At 44.4% G+C, this 16,064-nt stretch overlaps 1 protein-coding gene across 1 annotated transcript; it reads right to left on the bottom strand.

Annotated features, from left to right (window-relative positions):
- Nucleotides 1-4,017: 4,017 nt before the first annotated feature.
- LOC124652290 (sodium/hydrogen exchanger 6-like) lies at nt 4,018-15,122 on the bottom strand. The gene is made up of 22 exons (XM_047191306.1): nt 14,906-15,122; nt 14,010-14,061; nt 13,834-13,893; nt 13,659-13,683; nt 13,505-13,590; nt 13,318-13,429; nt 9,327-9,389; nt 9,213-9,232; nt 9,037-9,134; nt 7,368-7,396; nt 6,968-6,999; nt 6,829-6,876; nt 6,694-6,754; nt 6,505-6,602; nt 6,347-6,422; nt 6,242-6,261; nt 5,811-5,908; nt 5,618-5,727; nt 5,141-5,218; nt 4,719-4,816; nt 4,545-4,633; nt 4,018-4,451 (listed from the first exon to the last, which is right to left on the bottom strand). Exons 1-22 carry the CDS (start codon nt 15,120-15,122, stop codon nt 4,408-4,410), a joined length of 1,614 nt encoding a protein of 537 aa, XP_047047262.1. The 3' UTR covers nt 4,018-4,407.
- Between the last annotated feature and the right edge of the window lie 942 nt (nt 15,123-16,064).

Here is a 16,064-nt window from a genome sequence, read left to right as displayed (position 1 = left end):
CCACTCAACAACACATAACAGGGTCGGACCCAAGATATAAGATACTTCCGTTTCGCGTCTTGCTCGTCTATCCTTGTGGCGCGTCCACCATTCCCTCCGATCTCCACCGGCAAGGGCGCCGGTCCCCTCTCCACCACTTGCCGCTCCGGCGGCAGGAGGAAGGGGGTATTGGTATCGTTCCTTCGTTCTGTAGTTAGAATTAAGACTTGTGTGCTATGGTTCGTTGTTAGGATGATGGAAGCATTATCCGAGCAAATAAATCTGCTTTAGCTCTACTCTTACACCGACGGATCTTCACGGCGGTGTCTTGGAGATGATGGCAACGTGTGCTTAATGGTCATTCAGATCGGCAGCATGCTCTTTTCACCGGTGAGATCTGTTTCTCGACATGTCGCTGGCGTTCGTCGTTACCCACGGCGGAGCTGGAGGCCGGGGCAAGGTGGATGCTCTGTCCTGGAGCAATCGATGTTGATCCGGAGGTGATGATTCTGTCTATATCCCCCGACTTAATCGATAGGATGCGGTGGATCTTGGTCCGATATAGCATGGGTACATCCTCGGTCGACGCGCCAAAACGACATATGCTTCATTGCTTGCAGTGGGCCTGCTCATCGACTCGTAAAGCATCGTTGGTGATGGTGCTCTTTTGCATCTGGCAATGGTGGAGGCTCGGCGTCGGCCGCTGGCTCCAGTGAGTGCATGAAATCCTAGGGATAATTTTGTATTTCTCTATCATTTAGGATTTTTTCTGCTGTTTTTAGGATAAATATTTTCTCATGGTGTGTCTGTTAGTTTCCACATTTGTTTACTCATATAACTTGATTTTATATTAATAAAATACATGGTTGCTCTAAAAAAAATAACCAACTCCTAAGACTTGGTGTTTGTTTGGGCAAAATGGATAAAACTAATCCGTGGACCCAACAAAATCATAAAATAAATTCAGCACGGCGTCATACTCAACAGTGTAGCACCGGTGCGAGCGACACTACACACCGTGCCAGCGTGAACATGCGGGGCCAGGCAGGGATCCGTCATGTAGCCCCACTCTTATATACGCTACTCTGTTGAGTATGGTGCCGCTCCCAGGCGATATGCGCCTCCTAGGTGTTTGGCCGCGCGAGGCCGGCCTAGCCCGACCAAGAACATAAGGTGAAGAGGCTGCCTTGTCTCTCCTAACCCGGAGGCTCCTCTCTCTCCACCAACTTAAATCCTAGTTTAATTTTTTTAGATTTGTCAGATTCTTCCGCATGAGCATTCACATTTCTTTAGCCACACTTTGCACGCCCGACCTCCATGTTGGACACTATCTTGTGTGGTGCCTCCCATCTTGTTGACTTGATAAATCCACTCGTCGTTGTTTAGCATGTAGCAACTTGGGAGCCCACCTTCCGTGATTGAGATTCCATGAACTCATTAACCTTTGGTGGGTAATCATATTTGTACTTGCCCTTGTTCTCTCCCTCAATTTTCTTATCCGTTTCTTTGGAGTACTTCTGAAAATAGTAAATACACATTAAACTATTGCAGCCATCAGCAATGCATGGGCACCCTTGGGCACATTGTTGAAGCATTTAGCCATGTTGCTTGTCATGCATTTGACCGTACCTCCGTCCGTCGTCATCAAAAGCTCGTGCCTGCTTCCCCCTAAGTTCAATGTTCCTATTGAGAAACTCGTAACCACCCGCTGTAAGGCTTTTGTGAGCGAGCAACATGTTGTGCAACTATGTGAAGCGGCGCTCAAAATAAGCGAGGCGACAATCTTGAAGATCGTCAGACAACTCCTTGCTCCCACCTGTCTTATAGAAGTTTGAACAAAAAATGCCTCATGCACCATCGATGGTGCAAGCGAGCATGCCCCGGAATGGCAATCTCAACCGCTTTGAGAATTCCGTGATGATGATCCGAGATGACACATACTTCTTTTGAAGGTGGTATGACCTTGGTTATCAATAGACCGGAAAAACACTCCTAGTTATCATTGTTCTCAACCTCAACGAAAGCAAAAGTCAAAGGCATGAAACGGTTGTTTGCATCATCTCTATTCCAACCAATAGTATGCCCTTGAATTGTCCGGTCAAGAAGGTGCCATTGACATAGCCGATCGGCCTACAATGTTCAAAGCCCTCACGCATTGCTCAAACGCCCAAAATGCACACCCAAATACTTGGACTCTTGCACCATTGTGCAATGTTGATTTGACACCAAAAGCCTCCCAACAACCTAGGAAGTCAGTTGTATGTTTCATCCTAATCACCGTACAAGATCTTGAATGCGGCTTGTTTGGCCTTCCATGCCTTTCCCGTATTTCACATTGTAGTGAAAACGGGCTTTCACAAGATCCTCAATGGAGTAATGCTCATCGTTGGAAGTGATGAGATCTCGTTGGAAATCTTGTAAGTGCTGAACTCAGAGTTGAGTTGCATGTGGTTGTACTTCACATCCTTCCCATCAAGATTCTTGCATCAGCACATGTGAGTTGCTACACAACTAGTTATTTGTCAAGCGCACCCTCCTTTCAAAGGTCTTGCTCGCACCACCCATGGACATTCATCCTCTTCATATTTAATCGTGCAACGCTTCTTGACGTCCGAGTGACCAACCGTGTACGACCGATGATGCATAATCGAGAACTCCTTGATCCATACCTCAAATTTCAACAAGGTTTCGAAAATCACCCCGGGACAAATCCCATTATTCTTGCGGTCCATATTCCGGTGGGAAATTAATAAATCATGTAATTCCTTCGATTCATATTAATTAACTTAACTAGATAAAGATGCACTATCTAGTTAAATAAGTCAATTAATTTGGATCGAAGATTGGGGCTGGAATATGACAGGTCTTCCTTGCAACCATGTCGTGTCTGAAATCTTAAAGTTAAAGCAGCACCCAATTAGAGTGGAGAGATGACAACAATCATTTTCTCTCCACTCGCGACTTGCCACAAACAAATATCAGCATTTATGGTTTGCAACAGTCCCGGACCCTGCTTGTTGCAATCAACCTCGGGGCCCTTTCCTTCATCTGTTGGATCATGTAACCAGCTCTTTTCCGTCTTAGCAGAAAGACGGTGATGTTGTCGCTGTTTTCAGAATATAAATGCAGCAACTCTATGGAAGAGTGAACTTCAGTTTGAACCAACTATTATCAGTAAGGCCTCGTTTGGTGCTAGTGTATTTGTGTGTGTTAGTGGGTGTTTCACGGAGAGTATTTGGTGAAAATATACTCTTCTCTTGATCGCATCACAGCGCGAACCTACATACACATTTCGTCTCTGCTAATTTGACTCACATCTTACACGGCAACACGGCGTGGCACACAACTCTACGCGGTCTTCCCGTGTGAACACAGCGCCCGACGCGGGGCCGTGGCCTGGGTCCCGCCACCAACGTACGGACGAGTTTGATCGCGGGAGGGGCCTGTACTATGGAGCTGTGCCACGCCATCAAGTACTCAAGTGTAAAAAACGCGGGGGGCACCTCGCGTCTCAATCCCGCTGTGATCCGACGAGTTTTGCGTCCCAAACTCGATTTTACTCGGTTCGATACTCTTCAGGTTCGATACTCTTCAGCCAAACGGCTCTGATAGCGAATTCAGGCTACAAATTTAATTACGCTTGGAATATACACTGAAAAGTCAGTCAAAACTCGCGGGCCAAACAAGGCCTAAGTGAGCAAGTGATAGACTGAACCACGTTTCCCCTAATTTAGTAATCATACTCCTCATTTGAACCAAATTGGCTAGTCAGGCCCTAAGAAAGCGGACCCAAATGTCAGTGCAACATGGTCCCACTGACATGGTGTGATGTTGTTCAGTTTTTTCCTTTCAAACATAAGATGTATGTTTGTAAAAAGGTTACTGCTTACGAACCACTTATTCCAGCCAATGCTACATTGTCCAGCGTAAAAACTAAAGGTACATCAACCACAATTTCATGTTTGTTTTTGCTGACTGCATCGCCTATGATCAACTTCATTGAGAGCAACATCAGAAAACGGCAAACATACAAAGCAGTGGTAAGATGATCTATTGATTTGCAACTGAAACGTAGATTGCCCCATGGACCCACTGATGTTGGATTCCATACATTGTCACTTCACGACAGGCGTTTCCATGCACATAGTTGGCAATGAACAGCACTGGGCTGTTCGAAACAGAACTTTTCAACAGGAGCTTCCACCACGTACCATTTAAGCCTTGTAAATATATACAGGAGGCAGCTGTCTTGGTCAGGCTTATGATTTCTATCCTACCGTATGCTCTGCCACATGCTACTCAACTAAGGGAAGGTGTATGTTTATATGCTTTGATGGTTCCACGCTGGATCGCATGCACTACAATACCATTAAGTTTGTTAGCACCTGGCACCGTGTATATATTGTCAAGCAGCAGCTCAAAACTCTGCTACTGATCATAGAATCCCCGTCTCTGATTTTGGGGTTGATCACCTGCCACAAACCAACCAGAGATCAATGAACAATTTCAGAGAGCTTCAAACTAAGAATCCATTCTACAGTAATCATGTGGGTCACTTTACTTACCAAAATCATCAGCATCAGCATCATCATCAGTTTGGCTTGTGAAAAATGGAGTCAGATAGTTCTTGTCAAGGGCGGTGAACGATGTTGTGCTGTGTCATCATTTCAACGGTCAGCAATTATTTGTGGAGTTACTATATGTAAGCAAATGGAAACACATGCTGTGACGACAAGTACCTTTTATGGAACTCTTTCAGTTTCATTCTCAATCCTCCTCCAGACGACATGCCTTCTTCATAAGTCGGGGGAATGTAACCATTGTTATCCTCATAATTCTGAGAAATAATGGCATGCGTAAATTAATCATAAATCCAAATTATTCACAGAAATATCAAAAGCACGCAAACTGTTCCACGCAGCAGTATACAAGATAAAAACGACCTAAAATCATGATCAGCTATCCAGCTAGAGGGCAATTGTTTACCGCCCCATAGAGAAATATGACCACGAGTAGCTATCATCCCAAAAACATGAAATCCAGTTATATTCGCAGCATTAAACTAATAGCAAAAAATGGCATATATTTTTAAAATATGAGTTTTAGAATAATGCAAAAAAAAAGATGAACTGTGAGAATAGAAAACCAAATAAATGCTTACTTCAATTGAAGTATTTTCATCACCAATTACATCCAAAGCTTCTAACATGGTGCCTGTCGACCCTCCAATAAGAAGTACCTGCATGATTTCAAGTAATTAATGAGAGTTGCGCAGTAATATGGTATCACATGTCAACTATATCAGAATATAGAAGTTTCCATGTCTGCAACACTTACAAAGGAAAGGAAAATAACTTTACTGCACATAAAGCATGTAGCAACTTGATTATGTGGTCCTTCGATTTACCTAATTATTTTGCCAAAACTGGGTTTTTCTATGGAACTATATTTGTAATGCGCGTCAGAGCAAATGAAACGTCCAATTAATACTGAAGTGGACCAAGTATAAACACTATAAGCAGCACATCATGCCATAAGAAAAAATGCAATATGAATCAAAGAATGCCGTTCCAATCAGTAGCTTAATAATTACTTCAGTTGTGTACAAAATCAAAGAATGTGACAAATGCGCAAATACCGTTAAAACAACAATTGCTGTGGTAGTTGTTAGTATCGCCTTTCCATGTCCTTCAGGAAGTTCATGCACAGATTGGAGAGCAAGCGCAAAAGCCATGGCTCCTCTGAGCCCTATTTGTCCAAATAATGAGAAACTGGCTTTAGAGAAGTCTCAGTCATATATGTCATAAGCTGTCAACTATAATGGAACTCACCACTAAAACAAAGTGCTTTCTGATGCTTTAGAGGAATACGCCTATTTTCTGGCCGCGATATGTTAACCAAGTATGCACAAGAAAACACATTTGCTGCCCTGCAGAGAAAACAAGATCACAGGGAAGAATGCGAGAGAGTAAGAGTAGTTGTTCCACCACTATGCCTAATTTGATAGTTGGGATAAGTCATGCATTGTTTCTACATGTCATAAACCATGCAGACCCAGTTTGATTATAATTTAAGTATGTTGATAACAACAGTGATAAGGCATGTCTTTTATATGCACAGTAAAATATGATCATTGCTAAATGCTCAAACAGTTGAGGACCACATGTGTGCAAATCTAAACAAAATATGGTTTCTGCTGCATCAAGAAACTTAGTACTAGTAGTACTATATAAGCAAAACGAGGGCGTAGCTATAGGAGTACCTGGCAACAATTATAAATATCTATTATTAAGTCAAGGAACCAAACTTAAAGCAAACAATTGAATGTACCCAGCTGGTGATGTTTCGAAGTGAAAAAAAAGGATACAATCGAGAAGAAGATGAACCCAACGTGTGACCAGCTATGTTCTTCCATGGCAATATCAAAGCCCATATAAATGAAGCTGAAAATAGGAACAGACAATTAGGACCAAATAGCACTGTTGCATTCCAATTAAAATTATTATGAGCGCTCGTGAGGCTTACACAAATGTTTCAGCCAACGATGACAGCAAGTGAAAAAAGGAGGAAACAAAGCGCTGCGAGTTATCTGACAGATTAGAGTACGTATAGTGCTTCATGACCTGAGAAAAAACAGCAAATATAATGCCAGGAGACGTAGACATAGTAGAAGGATGACTAGATATCACATAATCAATTCCATATTGTTCCTACCATCCCTGTGAATAGTATAGAAACAATTCCTGACAAGCCAAGTCCTTCTGCTAACATATACCTACAAATGAAAGTGAAACATTTCAATGTAAAGATACCCCTAAGCGGAAAGAGTGAAGTCCCAAATGACCTTACGAGAAGTATGGGAAGAGAACAAAAAGGCAGCACTCCAAGTTCTGAAGACTGAAATAGTAGACATACCGAACTTTAGAACTGGCAACATATATCATTTTTTAAAGTGAAGACTGAAAATAGGTAGCATGATATGACTTACTTGTCAATATCCAATCCCGCATATTTAAATAGGTACCAGGTGGTCAAGGCTTAACAATGTTAACACAGTAAATCAAGTGATGGGGATGAAATAATGCCTATTAGCTCCAAATTTACATCAGCCATACTACCAATCTACCATTCACTGCTGATAAAGATACTAATGTGTTTTATATTAGAGAAAAAAGGTATAGGATGCCAATAAGGGTAAAAGAAATGATGTGATGTAGATTCTACCAAGTTTTCTTGGTTGCAGCTATGTAAGAACGGCATTTCTCTAGTAATAGTTGTCTAGAGATAACTGTGAAATTCACTAGAACATATGAACATATGAATTATAGCCTTCATATGATGCAAAGCTGCAAACAGGGTTTTGCATGCAAGACATGGGGAAAGGATATAAGAGCAGAGATAAATCCAACTCCAACACCTGCAAATTAGAGAAATGGAATGGTTACATAAACCAATTGATGAGCATCTACTGAATCACTGAGAACTAAAAGGGCAGATATATATTGTAAACCGGTAAAAAGGTTGTCCTTAAAACAAGACATTGCTGTTTCCTGTGGGGTCACATGTATGGTTAGCGAGGACTGCACGAGAAGGAACAACAAATGAAGAGGGGCAGCAATCCAACCAGTAGAACTCTGAGCAGTGTCCCTCGTGTGTATGAGGGAAGACTGCATGTTAAGCCCATGTCCACAAAAAGTCCAGGAGGAACACAAGATGGATAGATAGGTAGAAGGAATATCAGTACAAGATGCCCCAGAATTAGGAATACAGTTTGTTTGCTACTCAAAAATTGAAGTACTGGTTCCAATGTATGAGTCGAGTCATGGCTACAAAGGAGTATCAACAATGAATTACTCTGCTCTCCAAAATTTCATTCATCAAAGATACGACCGTAGTCTCTTTTGGATCAGACTTATCACTGAACCGACAAAAAGATCAGCAGTAGATCAGCACATGCAGCACATAGCAGTACAGCTCCAGCATTACTCATGTGCTTGGGAAGCATGTTCAGCATGTTACCAGACTTGCAGTTCGCTCGGTTCTTGATTTGGGCTCGCAATTCATCGCTTTCGATGAATCAAGTTCTAGGGATATGCATCTCTCATTCGCATATCGGGAATGTAAATTATGAACTTACAAACACCACGCAAATAGCTATCTGCTATGCAACGCCACCTTTACCCAGCTCCTCCACTCCCCTGCCCCACGCGCTCCTCCTATCATGATGCTTCCCTGCTTTCTCCACCATGCCATCCAGTTGCATCTCCCTTCTCGCAGCCATACCTGCTACTCCTCAAGGATGACACCGATAGCGATACGAGAGTGGTAGAGATTGTGTTCGACGGCGATAGAAGACGAGAAAGCGGTAAAGGAAGCTGCATCATCCAGCAGTAAGGGTAGCAGCACGGTCAAATGACATGGGTCCATGCAGGTCGCAAATCAGGCAGCGAACTGAGAGCGAATTGGAGCAAATTAAAACACTGATCCAGATCAATCTATCAGATCGGGGGTTGGCTATGTTTCCAGTGAACCTAGTGAGTACGGACCATGCAATAAAGAAGATACGGACAGTTTGATTATTATGGGTAGAGTTTGTTTGATAGTTGAGGCTTGAGATAATGTTTGTGTTCCTTGTGTACGGGTCAAGTTGAGTAACTGCGTAAGAGTAACTAATCCCTAAGGGGCATGAACTGCACCTTCACGAAATGTATAAATAATGATTTTTGTATACTGAAAATGCTAGTGCTGGAGTTGTGATTGGAAATTACCGAAATGTTCCAAGTTAGTAAGTTCCAAAATGTGTAACCGAGTACTCCCTCCATTCAATAATATAAGATGTTTTAGGTTTTAGTAGATTCATCTAGTTTGGTATGTATGTAGTCTACTTTTAGTGTGTAGATTCACTCACTATGTGGTGTATCTAGTTCACTTTGAAGTGTCTAAAACATCTTATATTTATAAACAGAGGGAGTACATAAGATCATCGCAGCCTCATAAATTTTGAATACATGTCACGACATGCACATTGAAAAGTGTATCTTCAGCAGTGGTGCAAACCTGATGACATTGAACCAACAAAGATCTCAAGGAACTGGAGAACCATCATGAATATGTTCTCGCCGCCTGCTGCATTACTTCTGACTGATGACATTGTCCTGAAGAAAGCAATAGATATCAGAAACAAATGCACGTCTTGGAAGAATTATGTATCAGGCTCACTGACAGAAGCAAACCTGTATAGCGAAATTGCCATCTGCACTTTCCAAATAGGAAGGCACATAAGTTAGTCATAAGCATAAGGAAGTAATGACTATTCTTGCATGCACTGGAAACAAGTAAAAACAGACCGCATCGTTCAAAACAGATTCACCGAACACCAGAGCATACAAGTTAACATCACTTCCCAGTTCCTGCACAGAAATGATATCACAAGTTTCATGTAATTAGTTCAAGGAGGCATACACAGGGTTGAAACATTTGGTTTTTCTCCTTCAACAAATGTACAATTAAATTCTGGCCAACAATGTAACATCTGAGCCTTTTTCTTAATGGAAGGCCAGGGGCCTTACCAGCATATTTAACAAAAAAAAAAATCGGCTTAACGTGGTAGCACCAATTTGAGCTAAATACATCACTAGTCCTAATAGTTGTATCTTAGGTGCAGTTTAGTCCCAATAGTTGAAAAATGAGGTAAGTTAGTCCCACAAGTCGTCCCAATGTGCAAATTGGTCCCAAATTGTTCTAGTCCCGACACGTGGCATTAGCCTTTTCGCTAAAGAGCCCCTACACATTTTCTATACCACATCTGGCCTTGCAGCAACTTACCGCACGTGGGTCCCACCCGTCAGGTCGGAGCAAAGAAATAAAATGGAATTGCGCGGTGGCTGGGATTCGAACGAACGACCAACTAGATGGGGTCCGCACGCGAGAACCACCAGCACACACCGTACCTTCACACAATATGCTGACCATGAAGTTATTAATATTCGATAAGTTCTGCTGCAACTAGACAGTTCGCTCATTCACACGCTCCAGCTGCCGGGACAGAGCTGGCCTGTGAGCGGTAGTATCAGCTGACCCATATAAAGCTTGGAAAACTTTCGTTAACTAGCACTAATGGATGTTTAACTATGAAATTACCCAGCTGAAATGTAGATAAACATACAATTACCCGAAAAAATATTCTAGCTTTGTCCGTGTCCAACTGCTATTCCTTAGAGTATCACAAACACGATCAAGTGCATACTTCGATCAAATAAAGATTAAATGGAGCGATGGAGTTGACGTCGTGGAAGTTGAGGTCACGACGCGGGATTGTGCTCTAACACATGTAAATTTCGTCGCTCGCTACACAGGGTTGGTTGTACGAGCACCCCATGTCGGAGGCTGGGTGGTGCAGCCACCGAGCGGCACGTTCGCTCAAGCTCACGCTGCCATGGCCTGAAATCGCTGGAGCTTGAGTACCTGGGAAGGTTCTCCAGCGTATAAATATCGTCTACCGCGTCAAGGTTCACGTCCTCGTCCTCAGTAAGGTCCAAGTGTATGTCGACAAGGTCGCTGCGCCTATTTGGTCAGCTGCTCGCCGACACATCGTACTAGATTTGTGTGCCATAGGAACTAGTTTTGCTACGTTGTGTACAAAATAATCGATCGACAGATCGGCTCTTAATAAATCAGAACATATTGAGTTAGCTTTATATATTGTGCTATCTCCGTACAAGTTATTACTTATTAGGAATTGCAGACGAGTCTAAGTGTTTTTCACCGACGGACTATGTGGAGCTGCTTAAGTCCCTAACTGTCAATATGTATGTTAGTGTGTGTGACAGTAACAAGCAGACAATAGTTTAGATCAAGTGAGTTGCCGATGTACTTTCTCAAGGTTCAACTTTTGTGATTTTATCCCACATCGGAAGCTAGTACTCGTATGGACGGAGGGAGATCAATACATGCGTAAAACTATAACTATAGCATACTTTGTACACCCATTATTCATGCACCGGCTCCGTCACTGAGTACTCGGCGTTAAATAGGGGCTATTGGTGAGAAAAAGAGGTTCGTTGTCTGTTTCACTTAATCCGAGTGATATGGCAAAATTTGTTGATTTTGGTTGGCCAGTTCATAGATAAGGCTAAGCTCTACAATTTGACATATGGAAGCTTCGGAGCTGATGGTTGCCTCGTCCGTCATGTGCCTCCGAGGCTGCCGGTTCGAATCCAGGCCTCGCAACCTTAATTTTTATTTCTTTGCTCCGACCTGACAGATGGGATCCACGTGCGGTAGGCAGCTGCAAGGCCAGATGTGATATATAAAATGTGTAGGGACTCTTTAGCGAAAAGGCTAATGCCACGTGTCAGGACTGGAACAATTTGAGACCATTTTTGCACATTGGGACAACTTGTAGGACTAACTTACCCCAGTTTTCAACTATTGGGACTAAACTGCACCTAAGATACAACTATTAGGACTAGTGATGTATTTAGCTCCACCAATTTACTATGCCTAATAATATGTCCTTCCAGGACAATCTTCAATTTTCCAGCTAGGTTCGCAGTCGCGTGGGCTTTTCGCGTTCGTTGAGCACTGCAACTCAGGTTGCCCCTGAGTTGCAAATTCACAATTGTATAAACAACCATTCTTTTCAAAGCCACAAAAAATTCTACATGTTACACAGTGCATATGATATGGCTTCTAGGTAGTAGCAAAATAGCTAAGCCCACGGTAATTTAAAAGCACCACTGACATTAATATTTATGCTATGATGCTTCATCTTGGAGGCAAGACTCTGTGAGAAAATTTGGGCCTTCAAACTAGCCCATGGAATAGGATCTACACTGACAGTCAACGACAGGGTCTACACTGACCATGCGGACATGGCCGGGGCGGCGTTCTGCCACTTTGACGGCCTGCTGGGCACTGACATGAGTTGTGACTGCACGCTCGACCTTGAGGATCTGATCGAGCCGGACGCCACCCTTCTGGGCCATGAGGCTCCCTTCAGCGGGAAGAGATCTGGCAGGCCGGGAAACGCCTGCCCGCGCGCAAAGCACCTGGGCCGGATGGGTACACGGCAGAATTCCTGTGTGCGTGCTGGGGCATCGTCAAGAAGGACATCATCGACGCATTCCACAGCTATATGAGCTTCGTGGTCACGGCTTTGCAAGGCTAAACCAGGCTCTGCTCACCTTGCTACCCAAGCACGCCGGCGTGAGTACCCTGCGTGACTACCGGCCTATAAGCCTCATCCACCTAGTGGCCATGCTTTTCGCCAAGGTCCTATCCCTACACCTCGCCCCCAAGCTTGACGACCTGTTCAGTCCCATCCAGAACGTGTTCATCGGCGGCTGCAGCCTCCATGACAAATTTGTCCTGGTGAGCCAGTCTGCTCGCCTGCTGCATCAACTGGGAGATCCACGCGTCTTGATCAAGCTAGACTTGGCTTGCGCCTTCAATTCCCTGTCCTGGCCATTCCTCTTCGAAGCGCTACAGCTGTACGGGTTCGTGGATCATTTTCTGGACTGGTTGGCTATCCTGCTCACATCAGCAAACACCAGAGTGCTGCTCAATGGGGAACCAGGCCCTGCGATTTGGCATCGACGCGGTTTACGCCAGGGGGACCCACTGTCCCCACAGCTGTCCGTCCTCGTCGTCGACACCCTCGGGTGCCTGTTCTGCCGCGCCACGGAACTCGGGGTACTGCAGCAGTTGCACCCACGACGCACGCTACCGTCGATCTCGCTATTCGCTACGTCTCGGAACCGCAGCGCTGCTGCTACCCTGGATTCTATGGAAGCACAAGAACGGCTGCGTCTTTGACAGAGCACAACCCTCAACCCAAAATCTGATGGCAAAGATCAAGGAGGAGGCCACCATGTGGGCTCAAGTCAGAGCACTGGGCCTGAAAGCCGTGCTACCAATAACCTGGGAAATAAACTACGAGCTCTTCGTTTGCTGTAACATCGTCTCTTAGGACACCTGTAATTAAAGTTCCTTCGCGTTTTCTCAAAAAAAAAAAAAAAACTAGCCCATGGAGTGTACCTATTAAGCACTACCTACATTAGTAAAGCATGATGCTTCAATTTCAGGTATGAGGAAATAAGATCCTTGAAATTTCTTCAGACGACAGAGACAACTATAGTGACTTTTTTACTGATATGTTACCGACTAATATTTGCATTCAACATCAATTAAAACGAAAATGCATTCCAAAGTCCTTGGGTACAAAGGCACAAAGGTCTACCATAGCAGTTAAATCACTATAAAATATAAGTGATTCAGAACAACTATAGCTAACAATACAGGCTCCCGAATGAGATGGAGAAAAGAAAAACTAGGCACCTGGAATATTGATAATACTGTGACAGGATCGGTCGCAGATATAAGAGCGCCAAACATAAGACATTCAACCAGTGGAAGTTGATACATCAGAAATGTCAGCCCGCCAAGATAGCTGCAGTTATAACAGCTAGGTTCAGAAGATGGAATATTTCAATAAATCTAGGCAAATAAAGTTCATGATGCTTACACAAGCATCCCTGTTACGATGGAAGCAATGAATGTCCCAAGAATGGCAAAAGTTACAATAGCCCCGAAGTTCGCAAAGAACGGTTTCTGTAAAAATATGCTCTTAGGAGAAGTAGCTAGATAAAGAAGAGGTGTTGTCAATGTACAGTACTTACTGGGGATAAGCTGAATCCTGATTGGGTTCACTGAAGTCAAGGAATACAAGTTTCGAATTGGAAAAAAAAAATCCCAGATAGGGGGCTTAGATAAATATTGGAGTTAGTAAGCCTATTTTTCCTCACCAATGTAATAACGACGTTAAAAGAAAGAAAACTGAAGAAAAAAGGATATAATATTATAGGCGGCAATAAGAACAGGAAGAAGAATTCTTCGTGGAAGTTGAACCATGTCCTGCAAATCAGAGGGAACACGGCATGATCACTATGTAAGATCTAGAGTACAGTAAACACAACACAAATATGATGCATAAGTCTAAATTGAAATCAAATAACACAATCAACACAAACCTAGTATTGGTCTCTGTGTTGGAAATATTAGCAAGCCCACCAACAACTAGTCCTGTAATACAGTCACAGAAGTTGCATATGTTAAGGAGCGCCCGGCGGTACGACAAGTAAAAGAGAACGTGAATTGTGGAACTGACGTAAGGCGAAACATATAATAAACATAATACTATAGTATACAATAGAGCAATCAATTTATTTTATAGATTAAATAGAGTGATTCTCCTTGATCAAATGATAAGAGCTATTGCCAATGGCTCCAGGACTCCTATGTTTAGTTTTGACACACGAGCGAGGGGGATAAGAACTACCATTTTTTTCATTATTATACATGTTTTGCAAAGCTGGAACTTCCTCTGATGACAAGATTATGTTGGCATTAGATGCAACTTCTCAATATGCACTGCATCAAATTGGGGGCACATTTTGAACAATTATCTTTAACAGGTTCGCTCTAAAAACAGAGAACACCGAACTAGCTGCTATATTCGAATGAGATGTCTCAAAGAGCTCAAAACTCCAGCGAATTTACAGTTATATATACAAGTCAGGGGGGAGCCCTCGGATAAATTTCAGCTACAAACATTTTGTGCATTCAAGTGACATGAAATCATATAAATGGATTTCGATCACAGTAGTACTCATTAATTATTGTAGCAAAGACAATAGACCATACCACTAGCCTAGCAAAGAGTTAGCAGAAATGCTAAAATAGGGAAGAAATGGGGTTGAGGAACTAATATATGGATCACTAAAATAAGTTTCCGGAAACTACGAAATGATCAAAGGTACGAGCAACCGGCGACCAGGGTTAGGGTTCAGACGCAGGGGTGAGAGAGACTCGGGAGTCCCGCCCGCCTCGGCTTGCGGAGGGTGTGCGCTATGAAAGAAGAACATACCGATGAGGAGCGAAGCGCTGGCCTCGGGGAGGTAGTAGAAGCGGTGGCGGCGGAGGACGTGGCCGAGCACGAAGGAGAGCACGAGCATGGAGATCTGCAGCAGGATCCCCACCCCAGCCACCTGCTGCTCCTTGCCGGGCGGGGCGGGAGGGGGCGGGGCCAGCAGCAGCCCGCCCCCGGGCGGCGCCGCCAGGGCCATGCTGAGCTCGAGCGCCATCCCCGCCGGCGAGGAACGCTGGGGGTGGCTGGCGGGCGCGGCGGCGAAGAGGGAATCAGTCAGTCGGGGCTTCCAGAAGCGCGGCGGGCTACGACGGACTGTGGAAGAAAAGAAGCGTGGTAAACGCGAGTTGTTGCGTTGGTGGGGTCGCCAGTGTGTTTGGTTCACGTCCTGGAGCGGACCATCCAGGGGCTGGTCAGTGTAAAGGGAGGTGCTAGATAGCCGAGGTTTTCTTTTCGAGTGCCCGTGTTTTGAAATAAATTTAAAAAGAAATTTTGATTCAATTTAGGAGCAGAAACGGATCCAAGACGTTACACATGAAGGACCCGTTTGCTATCCTGGTCTCGCCTTGCTCTCATCGGTCCAGTAATTTTCGGCCAGTTTGGTTACTTGGCCTCGTCCGCGTTGTTGCAGGAACCGCTTCTCAAAGCACCCTCGGGCCAAGTCCTAGAGAAACGCTCAGTTCAGCCGTTTCTAGTGAGCCACCCCCGTTCCCGCAGAACTCGAGAACGCCGCGTTCCCGCAGAGCCACCGCGGGAGATGGCGTGAGCTCGCGCAGGACGGCAAGATCTTGACGGGATGAATTCGGTTACCGCGCTTGAAATTTCGCCCCCGTATATAGGGGGGCTCTCCCACCGCTAAATCCAAATTCCCCATTTCCCCTCATTTCGAGCTCATCCACCCTTCCTGATCTAGCGACATGGCCAACTCTTTCTCATCCGCACGGTCGACGAGGCTTGCGGCGGCGACGGTGGCTGTGGCGGAGGCTACTGGCCGCGGATGGTCGTCTTCTTCCTCTGCGTCGATGACTTCGGTTGTGGTAAGTTTCTACAAACCCTAACCCTAGATATAGATCTTGTGGGTACACAGGGGGTCTGTCTCCGGTCGAGGTTGTGGAGGTTGTCTAGGTTGCATCTGACTCTACCATTGGGACGTTGGCAG

The sequence above is a fragment of the Lolium rigidum genome, chromosome 5 (genome assembly GCF_022539505.1).
Source record: "Lolium rigidum isolate FL_2022 chromosome 5, APGP_CSIRO_Lrig_0.1, whole genome shotgun sequence".
Lineage (NCBI taxonomy): Eukaryota > Viridiplantae > Streptophyta > Magnoliopsida > Poales > Poaceae > Lolium > Lolium rigidum.
Note: the sequence above shows the minus strand (reverse complement) of the source record. Positions and strands in the feature narration are given on the sequence as shown.

Coding starts and splice junctions, on each gene's coding strand:
- LOC124652290 (XM_047191306.1), bottom strand. CDS start 15,122: ATGGCGCTCGAGCTCAGCATGGCCCTGGCGGCGCCGCCCGGGGGCGGG. Junction 13,684..13,833: donor TTATTGCCGCCTATAATATT/ATATCCTTTTTT, acceptor ACTTCAGTGAAC/CCAATCAGGATTCAGCTTAT. Junction 4,817..5,140: donor ATGAAAATACTTCAATTGAA/GTAAGCATTTAT, acceptor ATTATTTCTCAG/AATTATGAGGATAACAATGG.